The sequence below is a fragment of the Elgaria multicarinata genome, chromosome 10, assembly GCF_023053635.1.
Source record: "Elgaria multicarinata webbii isolate HBS135686 ecotype San Diego chromosome 10, rElgMul1.1.pri, whole genome shotgun sequence".
Taxonomy (NCBI): domain Eukaryota; kingdom Metazoa; phylum Chordata; class Lepidosauria; order Squamata; family Anguidae; genus Elgaria; species Elgaria multicarinata.
Genome location: NC_086180.1, coordinates 95,540,421 through 95,555,333, shown reverse-complemented (window position 1 = coordinate 95,555,333; position 14,913 = coordinate 95,540,421). Strand labels below are relative to the sequence as shown.

Genomic DNA, 14,913 nt, shown 5'->3' with positions numbered 1-14,913 from the left:
TACAATAATCTTTAATACCTGCCAGCTCACACAATCAAAGGCCTTAAAAATATCCAGTGCCATAATTCCTGCCTTAATATTTGATTTTTTTATTACATTCTTTACATTTAAAACTCTTCCCACTAAACTATGCATCTGCCTTCCTGCCACAAATCCACATTGATCTTCTCCTATATACTCTGATATAAATTTATTTAACCGTTTAGCCATAATAGATGAGAAAATTTTGGCATCCTGATTTATTAACGAAATAGGTCTGTAAGAATCAGGACTAGTCAGATCTTTATCTGGTTTTGGAATTAAAATTATCAATGAATGTTCCCATGATTCAGGTATCTTCTCTCCTAATAATATCATATTATAAAGTTTCAATAATTTTGGAACTAAAAATTCTTTAAAAACTTTATAATATTCTGGTCCTAAACCATCTACTCCCGGTGATTTACCAACTTTCAAATTATCAATTACATCTTCAACTTCTCTTTGAGTTATTACCTTCTCCATTAACTCTTTATATTCTGGTTTTATTCCATTCTTTATAAACCTTCCAATATATTCCTCCACCTTTTCTTGTTGAATTTCTTTACCTTTATATAGTTCCTGATAAAATTCCTGAAAATTTTTTATTTTATCTTTCATTATGTGACAATAATTCCCTCGATTATCCTTCAATACTTCAATCCCATTTCTCCCTTTTTCTTTTTGTGTGAGCCTGGCAAGCAGCCTAGAATTCTTATTACTATTTTCAAAATATTCCCTTTTCATATATATTAAATTCTTTTGAACCTCCTCTAAATTTAAATTTTCTAATTGTTTCTTCTTGGCTTGTATTTCTACTAATTTATATTTATTTTTACCTTGCCAATATTCTTCCTCCAGATTTCTAATTTCTATCTCTAACTTTTCCTGCTCTGCACGTTGTTGTCTTTTTAAACTACACATCTCTCTAATACAAATTCCTCTTACTACAGCCTTCATGGTGTCCCAAACGACTGACTCAGCTGTTCCTCCCTTTTCATTAATTTCCCATGACTCCGACAATTCCTTCTGAATTTTCTCTACCACTTTATTATATTTCAATATTTTTGTGTTCAACTTCCATCTATATGCCTCTTTATAGTTCTTCTTAACTGCAAATTCTAAATTTAACAAAGCGTGGTCAGTTACTTTTATTACCCCCATTTCCATTTTACAAATCTTCATTGCAAAATCTTTTGAAACAAATATATAATCTATCCTGGAGTATGTATGATGAACTGGGGAAAAATAAGAAAACCCAGGCTTTGCCCCATTGAGTAAACGCCAAGAGTCTGAATAATCATTTTCTTTTACTAATTTGTTCAATATAGTTATATTATTCCTTTTTTCAACATTAGTGGGGTTCGACCTGTCCCATCTATTATCCATAACCATATTAAAGTCCCCAGCTAATATAACATACCCCTACTTGAATTCTTCTATTTCTTTAAATAACTTTAAAAAGAACTCTCTATGTCTCTCATTTGGGGCATACACATTAATTAGCGTATATACCTTTCCTTCAATTTTTCCTTTTAACATAAGATATCTGCCACTATCGTCCTTTTTTGTTTCTTCTAATATAAATCCACTTTTTTTTTAGATCAAAGTGGCCACTCCATTTTTTTTTGAAGTCCCTAATGACTTTTCATAATAAGCTAACCACTTTAATTTTATCGTATTCGCATTCTCGGAGCCTTGGTGTGTTTCTTGCACCATAATAATATCAGATCCTTCTTTATTGAACATTTGTTCTATTCTCCTCCTTTTCACAACTGCCCCCAAACCTTTAACATTGAGTGTTGATACTTTTATCTTTTTATCCATATTCACCCTTTTGGAGTCTCTTCCGATCCCTTGTGCTCTGCAACTCAAACTTACTTACATAAAAGCACAAACTCCATACACCAAACCCCCACCCCCCTTCCCCCAACCCCTTCCCTCCTACCTCCCCCCTCCCCACCCACCCCCTCTGTTCCCCCCCACATCCCCGTGAGTCTAGTACTCCAGCCATTAACTTTAAAGGGAGGGGGGGAGGCAGTGCTGTACCTGGCCGGCAAAGTTTCTATGTTTAACATTTCTATCTGCAATTATCTCAAAATATGATTAACAATTCTATTACACCCCAGATGTCCCAGCCTCATTCCCCCCCATCCATTCCAGTCCCACTTACTTCCCCATACAGACCCAGCCTCTTCAGCAACTCTTTACCTTGATCCAGTGAGGTTACTCTGTGTTCCCCCCCTCCATGTGTAAATCTTAGAAAAACAGGATAACCCCACGAATATGTGATTTTGTTCTTCATTAATATTTCAGTTATTGGTTTAATACTACGTCTCCAATTTAATGTGTGTTGAGAAAGATCATTATAAATTTGCACTGCTTTGCCTTTATACTGCAACTGGACCATAGATCTCAATTCTTTCATAACTTGCTCTTTTTTATAATAATTGCCAAATTTCACCAAAATATCTCTAGTCCCTTTGTAGTTCCCCCCCCCACGGTGAACTCGATCTATATCCGATCCATCTATTTGTAGGTCAGGCATCAGCTCTTTGAACCAATTCAGGATGATTTCTCTTAGATCTTCTCCTTGTGTCTGCTTTAGCTGTTTTATTCGAATCGATGATCGACGAGATTGATCCTCCAAGGCTATCAGTCTTAATTCATAATCATTAAATTGAATATTTGTTGATTTTTCAAAAGCCTCTTGCTTCTTCTGGTTCAAATCAGTTTTTGTCTCTAGATCCTTAATGGCTTTTGAATTCTCCGCCGTCTTATCCATAAGCACACGCATCTGCTGCCTAAAAATATCCATTTGCTGATCCATTTTTTTAAAAATGACTTTATTATTCTCTGCAATTGCAGCCTTAATCTCCACTAAAGAGGGTGGCTGACTGCCAGTTGGATTTCCCCCTTCAGCCATGTTTTTTTCTTTTTTTGGCTCTGTATCTAAAAAAACTGGGCCTGTATCTTCGTCCTCCTGCTCTCCTTCAGAGACTGGAATATCAAAATGGGGAAGATTATGGTTACTTGGTTTTTTTTTCTGTGTATTTAACCTTTTCCACTCCTTCTTAATTCGCTTTTTAATGTTCAACATAGGACACTTCTGGTCAGGGCATAAACCTCCAAGTCCAGCTCCCTTTCTTGGCAGTTTATTTATTAGCTTGTCTTCTGTATATTAATCGCTCTTTCTTCTTCTCAGGGAGGGGGGGAATACATCAAATATCAAAGCAGCATTCACTAGAGGGGACCAAAACAAGCCATAAATGCCACACTTCGCCCCCTCACCGAACGCTGCTATCTCTCCGCCACCGCTCACCCCCCCCTTCTCACCAGCCGACGACAACTACAACAAACTGCTTTCCTCTTTATGAAGCCAGTATTCAGTCTTTTCCACTTTGTAGTAGAAGATAAGAGGTGGGATTCGCTATAAATCAAGTCCGCGTCTAACAAAAACAGCCCTTCTCTGCTCTAACTGCACCATCAGCAGCCGGCAGCATTCAGTTTCACTTTTCATAGACGCTTATAGAAACATTCCGTAAGATCTCACCTTATCTCTTCCAGCTCATTCCAACACCGGCAAGTCAAACAGTCAACATTCATAATCCTTTTCCATCATTTACTTAGAGATTTATGCCCATTATAAAGGAGATAATTGTTTTTTCCGGCGAGGCTGATTAGAGCCTCAGAAAAAACTCGCCGACTTCATGGCTGCCAAGCTCTGCCCCCCAGATCTGTTTTGGCCTCAGGGCACCTCAGACCAACCAGGTGCTGCTCTGGATTTGGGCCGAGGTGGGGTGAAATGGCCTTGCCCCAGATCCGGGGATTTAGCCTGAGGTGGTGCCCAGCCCTAGTAGGTAATATACTAGGAAATTGACTGCACAGAGCAGTAAGATGAATCTGTGTCCTTGCAAAGGACTGGAATAATAATAATAATAATAATAATAATAATAATAATAATAATAATGGGTGTGCATGGACTCCCCGTTCCGCTTCACTTCCAGATCCGTGATTTTCGGATCGGGCCGCTTCGCCCCGCCCCCGCTCCGCCCATTTCCGCTCCGCTCCGCTCGGAGCTCCGGATCCGGATCGGAGCTCCGTTTTTTCCCCCCCATAGGGTTGCATTGAAAGCTAAAAAAGTATACAACTTTTTTCTGTTCAAGTTAGAAACCTCACGTTTGGCACCATGACACCTCATGGACGTATACACATGGACGCCAAGTTTCAAGGCAATCCCATCATCCCCGGATTTTTGGGGAATTTTTGAAAATCGGGCACCCCATTCAGACCCCTTGGGATAGCTCTGTCAATTTGCACATTAGAAACCTCAAACTCACCACCATGACAGCTTATCCATGTGTCCACATGGATGCCCAGACTCAAGGCAGTCCCATCATCCCCTGATTTTTGGTGCGGCTCTAACCTCTAACTCACCACCCATAACCCTAATTCACACCCCTTTCGATAGCTCCGTCAATTTGCACGTTAGAAACCTCAAACTTGGCACCATGATAGCTTATCCACATATCCACATGGATGCCAAGTTTCAAGGCAATCCCATCATCCCCTGATTTTTGGGGAATTTTTGAAAATCGGGCACCCCATTCAGACCCCTTGGGATAGCTCCGTCAATTTGCACGTTAGAAACCTCAAACTCACCACCATGACAGCTTATCCATGTGCCCACATGGACGCCCAGACTCAATGCAGTCTCATCATCCCCTGATTTTTGGCGCGGCTTAACTCACCCCAAATTGTCCCATTCTACAACTACGTCAATTTGCATGTCAGAAACCTATCCTTTGGTCCCATGACAGCTTACCCATGTGTCCACATGGATGCCAAGTTTCAAGGCAATCCCATCATCCCCTGATGTTAGGGGAAGTTTTGAAAATCGGGCACTCCAGTATGTCAGGGATTTAAAGTTGCAATGCAGACAGCTCAATGGGGCCAGTTCAAAGGAAATCCCAACATGCCACGAGATAACCCTAAATCTTCTTCCACATTTGAAAAATGGATTATTGAACTTGATAAAGTCTAAGTGAGCGCAGGAAGGACTTCTCCCCTGAGTCAAAGCAAGACACATACACCATCCCTGCGATGGTGAGGGAGAAGGGAGGGAAGGCGAGAAGGGAGGGAAGGCAGGCAGTTAGGCAGGCAGGCAGCACTAACGCATAGCAAACCAACCCGTAAGCGGGCGCAAGGAGCAAGTGAGGCAAAGACAGCTGGTTGTTTCTTTCTAAGCCAGCAGTTACGCATTGATGGGCACAGAGGAGGACGATTGGGAGCAAGCGTGCCGGAGGGTGCTGGGCACGAACCGCAAAGCCCATCTCCCAGGCACCAGGCGGGCAGAGAGGCAGGCAGAGCAGGCGAGGAGTCAGTCCTGGCAGATGCCCCACCACAGCAGCACCCCGGGGGAGGCAGGCAGACAGGCAGGCAGGCAGGCAGGCAGGCTGCGGGCATTTCTGGGGGCACAAGGAAGTGAGGCAAGGATGGCTGGTTTCTAAGCCAGCACTGCAGTTAGTCACGCATTGCAAACGCAAACCATCCCAGCGAGTCGGTCACCGAGGAGGACAGGCTAGCAGAGGGGCAGGCAGAGTGACATGTCATAGATCTAGTATTGGGGAGGAGTCAGTCCTGGCAGATGCCCCACCACAGTAGCACCCTGGGTGGGCGTTGGAAAACTCCATCTTGTGGGTCCATACTTCCCCCACCCCATGTCCTGCAGGGTTGCCTGCCTAACCCTTGTGGGGATGGGAGATGGAGAGCTTAGAGTGGCAGTGCCAGCAGCAGCAGCAGCAGCAGCCTTCGGCTTTCCCCTGGAACCAGTCGCATTGCCCGCCTCTTTCCCCAGCAAGATCGCCTGGTGCTGCCTCTGAAGATGCATCTTCATGCTGCTGGTTCCATAATGCCCTGTAGATGAACCCCTGCTTAGGGTGAGTTTGCAGTGGTGACAGACAGCAAAGCGGGGATCCGCTCCCACCTCAAAGTGGTCCCACACTATGCTTGTCTTTTGCTTCCGTGGTGACACCACCAATTGCCCGCCTGAGCTCTCTGGTGTTGCCACAGAAACAGGGGTGGCAGCAGAAGAGGGGTGGGATGAGACTGGGGAGAGAGCCTCAGCTTGCTGCTGCTCCTCCTCAGCCCCCACATCCTGGAAGACCACCGCCTCCTCCTCCTCCCCCTCCACTGTGCTGAGGACCTCGTCTAGGTCCATCAGCGGGCTCGTGGGCTCAAAGGATAATGAAGGAGTTGGGGATACTCCTCCTCCTCCTTCTCTAATGCCACCTGCCTCTTGTAAAGGGGCACTTTTCCCATTCCCACCCTCAAAAAGAGAACGGCGGGCACAAGTTGCAGAAGAGAGTGCCTCTGCCTGCTGCTTGTCCTGCTTCTGTTGCGGAGCAGCCTGCCAAGGAGTTGCCCGTTTGATTTTCACAGCAGGAGAGGCAGCCTGCTGCTTACTGCTGGTGCCAGCCTGAGCCTTGCTGCTTTCAGCACGCCTGCTCCCTCTTCTCATGATGACTAATAAAATATTAATACTACTAATAATATGTATAAGAATATACTAATATACTACTAAGAATATGTATAAGAATATAATAATATGTTTAAGAATATTACTAATAAATGTAGGGAAATAGGACAAGAAGTGTGTGTATGCTTTCCCCAAAATGCTCAATCTGTGGCTGTTGCACTTCACAAAAGCAGTGCACACACAGCACACTCACAGTCCAAGTTACACAGAGAAGAAAAATAGAATAATATTTTTTTGGTATTTTTTGGTATTTTTTTATATATAGATAGAAGGAAACACAATCAGGCTTTAAGAGAGGGGAGGGGGGAAACGAACCAACCAAACACTACTACTAATATGTATAAGAAGAATAAAATATTAATACTACTAATAATATGTATAAGAATATACTAATATACTACTAAGAATATGTATAAGAATATAATAATATGTTTAAGAATATTACTAATAAATGTAGGGAAATGGGACAAGAAGTGTGTGTATGCTTTAAAAAAAAGCTTTCACAAAAGCAGAAGGAAGATCAAACACAATCAGGCTTTAAGAGAGGGGAGGGGGGGACAAACAAACAAACAAACAAACACACACTCCAAAATTTAAAAATAAAGTTTATATTAAATCAAAGTAAGGGAAAAACACAGAGCAAACTAAGCTAAAAGTCAGAAAGAAGCAAACAAACACACACGCCAAGCTAAAATCCTAATCTATCTCCAAAGTACACAGCAGCAGCTCACTAAGTAGACCCTCTCCCAACGAACGCTAAACCCACAAGAGGCTGGGACTGAGAGCTCTCTGACTGTGAGGGTGACTCTGGCTTAGTCCCCGCCTCAAACGCTGGGATTGGAGGATGATGCTTCATGAGGTGATCAATTCTCATCAGGACTGGGAGTTGAATGTGCCTGTCATCGCTTCAAATAAACCCCGCCGCCGCAGCCGGTTTACCCTACCGTTTGTATTGTAAATGTACCTGATTTTTTAAAAAAATATAGCACGCGACCCGCACAACGCAGAGAGGTGAGAGTAGTCTCAAAATGACCCCCATCCACGACTCTCTGAGCACAAGAATTTTCAGAACGATAGCTTCAAAAACAACCCAGTTATCCACGATTATTTTCCGCAATACAATCCTATGGGCAAGATGGCGATCGGAGCGCTCCACGGAAAGAGAAGCGCTCCGAAAATGGGCGCTTCTTTTCGCCTTGCTTCTAGGGGTCCGCGGTCCGCTTCTACTCCGCCTCTGGGCAAGGCGAAGCAGGACAATCCGCTCCTGCTTCTGCGCTTCTAATCGGAGCGGAGCACATGCCTAATAATAATACACCATTTGCATACTTCCAAAGCACTGGAAAAAAAGAAGATGGCAAATGAAGGAAGTAGAGTTGTGGGGAGGTTGGGAAAGTTTCCTGCCATAGGGTTGAGGATATGAGAGTATTTGCCATGCAAAGGACACTGGGATATGTTCAGCTAGTGGGATGGAGGCCTTATGGGAAAGAAGCCATGCATGTTTGCTTATTTGTTGGGAGTCATGTGAGTTGTTCAGCAAGCAACAAACCCATCACGGCTAATTCTCAGGGTGGCTTAGCATGATGTGCAAATCGGCCCAGTGTATACAGTTCTGATCACTGCAAAAAGGATATCGTAGCATTGGGAAAAGGGCAGGAAAGGGCAACCAAAATGATCAAGAGGTTGGAACAACTCCCCAACAATGACAGGTTACAGTGGCTGGGACAGTTTAGCTTAGAAAAAAGGCAAGTAAAGGGGCTGTAAAGGAGGAGAAACTTGATAGGGAGACATTTTTCTTCCTTTCTCATAATACTAGAACCTTGGGTCACACAACAAAGCTAAATGTTAGGCAATTCAGGACAGATAAAATAAAGTACTTCTTCACACACTACGTAAAACTATGGAAAAGAAGATTTGACAAATTCATGGAGGATAAGGCTACGAAGGGCAACTAGTCATGAGTGCTCTCGATTGCCTCCTGTATTGGCTTTCCCCTCAGTCCTCCTATAAGCAGCTGGCTTTGCCATTGTGCAAACAGAATCCTGGATCCAGCACAGCGCTTCTCATGTTTTTAAGGTATTCTAAAGGATATTGTTCTAACAAATGAATTGGAAATGAACAATTTGTGTGACCCTTCTAAGGGCCCATCTACACAGAGAAATGTTTTCTGAGGTGATTCCATTTAAATCGGGATTTCCATGAAATCAGGATAGCTCCTCCCAGGGCAAATATAGTCAGTAAGGTGGTATATACATTAAAATACATGCACACAATGCTTTCATGGAGCAAATGGTACCTGAGTTCGTTGGGGATTGGATAGACAGAGTCCTACGAGTAGAACTGAATGTCATCAACTGTGTAAGTGTGGGGCAGTGAATGAGTGGAGGCTTGCTCCCCTGCTCCATTCCTGGTTCCCATACTCACCAAAGTTCAATGGAAGACAATGAGTTACTTCTGAGTAGACACATTTAGCCAAGCCGCTCCTCATGTCCACCCTGTCTTAGTAGGAATCAGGGTCATTTGGTGGTAATCAGTTTTTAAAATCATTACAGTCCTTCTTCATACCCTCATTCTTCCCTAAGAGCAGAGGTTTAAGCAACAGGCTTGCTGCCCACCCCGCTCCCCACTCACATGCTCAGTAAAGTGTGAATTACTGTGTGGATGCGATGAGCCAACACCTCTTCTCATGTCCACTCCTGTCCTGGAAGGAGTAAGGGCCACTTGGGGGCGATCACCCTTTATTTATTTTATTTATTTATTTTATTACATTTATATACCGCCCCACAGCTGAAGCTCTCTGGGCGGTTTACAACAATTAAAAATAGTAAACATTAGAAGTATACAAAATTTAAAAACCATCAAAAACATAAAAAACAGTATAAAAACAACAGTATCCATTTAAAAACAACAATTCTGGGGTCCATTAAAAACAAACTTAACATTGTTAAATGCTGTTAAAATGCCTGGGAGAAGAGAAAAGTCTTGACCTGGCGCCAAAAAGATAACAATGTTGGCGCCAGGCGAGCCTCATCGGGAAGATCATTCCACAGATCGGGAAGATCATTCATCGGGAAAATCATTCCAAGATCATTCCACAAAGATCATTCCTTTGAACTCATTAAACTTCCACACACATTTCCTAGTCCAAAGATTCAAAAAAGAGCAGGCAATGGGATTCTCCCAATGCTTCCCTCCGCTCATACTCAGTAAAGTGCAATTGAAGGCAATGAATTACTTCTGAGTAGACATGTTTCATCCATCAGAAAACGAGTTTGCAAAAAATGGGTTTTACAGCATGAAAAACCACACTTGCTACAGAGAGGGATGTACATCATGCCTCATGATCATCTTGGAGGTGCAGGAGAACCAGAGTAATAGCTTCATCCCACGTACCTACAGTGCTAAGCTGTTGGCATGGTTGTTGTTGTTGCTACCGGGCGGCAAGATCCTCTGCATACCAGGAAATGGGTTTAAGGGGGGAAATGTAAAAAAATCATTAAAAAATCAATGGATGACCCAATCTGATTCAAATTTGGTATGCTTAAAGCTCTCCTTAATATCTATTACTGTGCCAATTTTGATGTCTTTATCTTTAAAGTTTATGCAGATGTAAGCATTTGTTTAATTTTTCTTCAAATCCTGCTCCTGCGCTCCAGTGGCCGCTCGGATGATAAGCTTGAAAACTAATATCAAAATATGGCGAGTCTTTTGCTTTTATAGCACAATTAAAGCAGGATGCATGGGAATACTTCACAATTAAAGCAGATTATAAACTGGAAAACTTTGGAGTCCTCTGCATGCAATTTGCAGTGATTGCACAATATAATGCTGGTGTGATTAAGCTCTAAATGCTCCGTGTACATGGGGACCAGGTCTAAGGTAGATAGAGCCTGCTATCTGTGTAGCTGCAAGTGATATCAAATATTGTCTTGAAGAAGAGTTAGGCAGTCTGAAACACACTAGATTACAGTAATAATGTTAGCTTGGTCATTACCAGGCTTTCTTTATTGGAGGAAAGTGCAACCCCCATATATATATGCCTTGCTGTGCAATGGATGGAAATTAGGGATATCAGACAAATCTGCACTGGATTCAAATGAATTCAGATTTCTATGAACCTGATTCCTCAGCAGACAGGCTTTTTCCAGGTCACATGGATTCTGTGGATTTATGGACCTTTTAAAAAACTTTTTGGAGGGATTTATCCAGGTGTTTACTTGCGCAGGTGTGTATTTTCAGTAAAATGTATTAGCACAAATGCATATTTGCAGACAGGAACAAAATTCTGTGTTCCCTTCCCTTTCTTATTGTTTTATGATGATTTTATTAGAATGTAAGCCTATGTGGCAGGGTGTTGCTGTTTTATTATTTTACTATGTACAGCACCATGTACACTGGTGGTGCTATATAAATAATAATAATAATAATAATAATAATAATAATAATAATAATAATAATACATCCCTTAAAATCCCAATTCTATTAATGACCACATTATGAAAGACACCAGACAATCTGCGAAACCTAGACAGAACTGAGTTAACAAAATCTGCACATACCTAATGAAAATATGAAAAGCTTGTGTTATTTGCAAAGGTAAAATAGCAGCAGTTAGGCCAAAGGGAGGCAGGGTAGGGAGGCTCCCTGGTGCCTCCATCTGTCCCTGGGAGGCAGCAGCGCTAAAGATTCCATTATTGTAGGGACAGTAGGACGGTAGTAAAAATGACAATGTAATAGAGATAAGGAAGGAACATAAAAGTATTACCACTTGTTAAAATTGTTCTGATTTTTGATAGGTTCATCGTGGAATAAAGGGAATTGTTTCTGACAAATTTGGAAACCCAATAAAAAACGCTCGAATTGCAGTCAAAGGCATCCGCCATGATATCCTTACAGGTAACAGAGATAGAAAGCAAATTCAGAATTGAATGTTGGCCTTTTTTTCTATTAGAATGTCACATGATTTTGTTTTCAAAATTCAACAATGAAACACAAAAATGTTTTATTGATGGATTGATATATGTATATCCCAACTCATCTTACAAAAAAAAAACCCCTTACATCCTACAGATAACTTATAAAACCCCAAACCATAAAACAATTCAATTGTAAAATAATTAAGCCATTTAAACATGCTTAACCCTATCAAGGTTCCCATCAGCCTCCGAACTTGGAGGTTGATGGAAATCCTATGCAGACCAGGAGCAGGCGTAAGTGCTCCCATCTCTATGCCATGACATGCTCTCAAATGCCTGGGACTCCAGTCCACCCCTCTGCATTTCTGCTTGATGGACGATTTTGCCTCAGAGAGGGAGGGAAGGAGGCTGCAGCAGCCATAGGAAGCCGCTTAAGAAGCCACCCTGGGCCCCTCCTCTCCCTGCCCACAGGAAGGCGCCCTTTTCCCCATCTCTGCACTCTGTTTTCTGAGCACAGAGAAGTAGCCGGTGCAGTGTAGTTCTCTCTATGCTCAAGATATAATCACACAATTATTATTATTTTTTGAAAACCTGAGTTTATTTCTTTATAACATTTCTCTACCACCCTATAGCCAAAGTTCTCTGGGCTACTCACAAAAATTAAAACCTCAGGGTACAGCACAAAACGATGTAAAATATAAAAACTTAAAACTACAATATAAAAATACAACCAGAATAAAACCTAGCAAAGATTTAAAATACAGATTTAAAATAGCAGAGCTCAAAGACTAGAATGCTAAAAATGCTAAAATTCTGGAAAAATAAAACAGTTTTCACCTGGTGCAGAAAGGAGTACAGGTGAACCTGTCCATGGAACTCATTCCGCAACCGGGGTGCCATAGCAGAAAAAGCCATCTTCCTGGTAGCAACCGCCTCACTTCCTTTGGTAGGGGCTCCTGGAGAAGAATGCCTGAAAATGATCTTAGGGTCCAGTCAGGTAGGGGAGGAGACGGTCCTTCAGATAACCAGGCCCCAAGCCGTTTAGGGCTTTGAATGTTAATATCAGCACTTTGAATTGGCCCAGACCTGGACTGGTAGCCAGTGCAGATTTGCTACAGTTGTTATTATTTACATTGGGGCAGGCAGGGTCTGTGCCAGACTATTTTGCGCCCTAGGCAAAGTGAGCTACTTTCACACACACAAACCCCAAAATGCCAACTTTGATTTTTAAGAACATATGTTTCCTGGAAAAAATAAGAAGCACAAAACTTGAAACTGCTAAATTTATTTTAAAGTGCAAGAAATACATCATGCCAATTATAGCAAACAAATTGGAAAGGAACGTCTATGGGTCTAAAATGCATTATTTAATAGGAATATCACCTCCAAATCATCCCCCCTAACTCACGCACACACACTCAGCATCACTCACTCCAAACAAACACACGCATGAACACATGCATTCACTCAAAGAATGAACACACGCATGAACACATGCATTCACTCAAAGAATCAACCATACATTCTCTCTCTCTCTCTCTCAGGCGCATTCCGGAAGTCTGAACGTGGAGCCGCCCCACCCCCATCCCAGCATCCCTGGCTTCGCTTCGGCTGGGCGGGCGCAGGGTGCCATCTCGCCAGCCCAGGCCCAGCTGAATCCTCGGGCCAGCCTGGCTCACAGCCAACGTGCGTGAGTGCTGTGCCCAGCGCCCCTCTTAGCTTGGCGCTCTAGGCGACCGCCTGAGTGGCCTCTATGGTAGCACTGGCCCTGGGGGCAGGCACCTTTTGGGGGGCTTGGCCACATTTGGCAATTTGAGAAACTGTGCTGGGCACCATCACAAAATCACTGCCATGGGAGGCGTGGTAAAGGACACATTACCTGCCCAAAAGACTGAATACGAAGGTCTGAGGAGAGGTCTGAGCCCCAACACAATAAACAACTCCTTTGAACCCAGAGTTTTCAGTCCCAACAGGGAAAAAAACCACCATTTCACAGCAATCCCAGCTGCTAGTAAGGAAATGTTTTAGTTTTTGTAAAAATAGGTGGTGGGCATCATGAAAAGTCTCCGGCTGCATTGGTGCCTGAGTTACATTTATATCCCCTTTCGTCCAGAGAGCTTAGAGCAATGTACACAATTTATGTGGAAGTTCTCTCTCCCATCCTCCTGTTTCATCCTCACAACAGCTCTGTGAGGTACCTTAGTTTGAGAGATACTGATTGACCTAAAGTCATCCAATGATTGACCTAAAGTCATCTAATGAGTTACATGACTGAGGCCTTAGCTAGACTTAAAGTTTATCCCGGGATCGTCCTGAAGTTGTCCCTGCCTGCTCCCTGGATCTCCTGTGTGTCATTTACATGAACAGGGATGACCCTGGGATAAACCTTAGGTCTAGCTAAGGCCTGAGTAGGGATTTGAACCTGGGTTTTTCTAGCTCTACTCTGATATTAAACACTACACCAGACTGCTCTCTGCAGTACCTCAATCCCAATGAGCCCTCTTCTATGAAAAAGGATCTTTAGATTTGTATATGTGGAAGTATGGTTTATATTTGTTGAAAATTAAGAATAAGCTATATGTTTCCTTCAGCTGCTGATGGAGACTACTGGAGACTCCTGCCTCCTGGTACATACATTGTCAGTGCTCAGGCTCGTGGCTATAGTAAAGTCCTGAAGAAGGTGACATTGCCTACCAAGATGAGCAGGGCTGGACGGGTCGACTTTGTCTTGCGACCCCTCAATGGTAAGCCCCCCCCAATTGTCCATGAGCGATATGATCCACTGGAACACTTTGACCCACATGCCCAGCCAGAACCAAGAGAAGGCAGAGGGCAATCTGGACATCCGAGAGAAAAGCCCTGGTGGTGGTCGTACTTCAGTTCTCTAGATCAACAGAAACCTTTGTGGCTACTTAAACATCACTAAACTATTTTATGTTGCACCCTTCTCTTGACTGCACTACCAGTTAACTGTATTTCCAATACTACTTTGGATGTTAATTGAAGTATTTGGATATGATTACTCTATTAATATAACATTATCTTGCTATGGTTTTTCTGCCCTTTTTTATTTCTCTGCTTGCAAGAATGCGTATTAAAATTAGTATGCTCTTAAAATTAGTATGCTCTTAAAGGTCGATGTGATGTAGCTGTTGTTCCCTGGCTGTTATTCTCTGGCTTTCCCCATGCCAGTGTTGTTAATCATCAGATTTATTATTTATTAGGAACTAAAGTACCTGAAGAGAAATCCTTCTGATCCTTTAATGCATTTTCATACATGTCTTAACACATTCATTACTGCAAGTGAAAACACCCTTTAGGAAAAATAGGAAAAGCCTTTTCTTCTATACCCATTACTTCTGCATAACTTGGTACATTAATTTTCCCATCTGAAATAGTTTCTTTAAAACCATCTCTTAATAACGAGGCTGGTTTTCATGTAGG

General features: G+C 42.5%; 1 protein-coding gene across 1 annotated transcript in view; it reads left to right on the top strand.

Moving 5' to 3' along the window:
* Positions 1-14,572, top strand: part of CPZ (carboxypeptidase Z) — an 80,654-nt gene extending 66,082 nt beyond the window's left edge. Inside the window, exons 9-10 of the mRNA XM_063135973.1 lie at positions 11,350-11,449; positions 14,061-14,572. Of these exons, the coding sequence (XP_062992043.1) occupies positions 11,350-11,449; positions 14,061-14,395 (435 nt within the window). The 3' untranslated portion in view covers positions 14,396-14,572. The remainder of the gene's footprint in view (positions 1-11,349; positions 11,450-14,060) is intronic.
* The last annotated feature ends 341 nt before the right edge of the window (positions 14,573-14,913 follow it).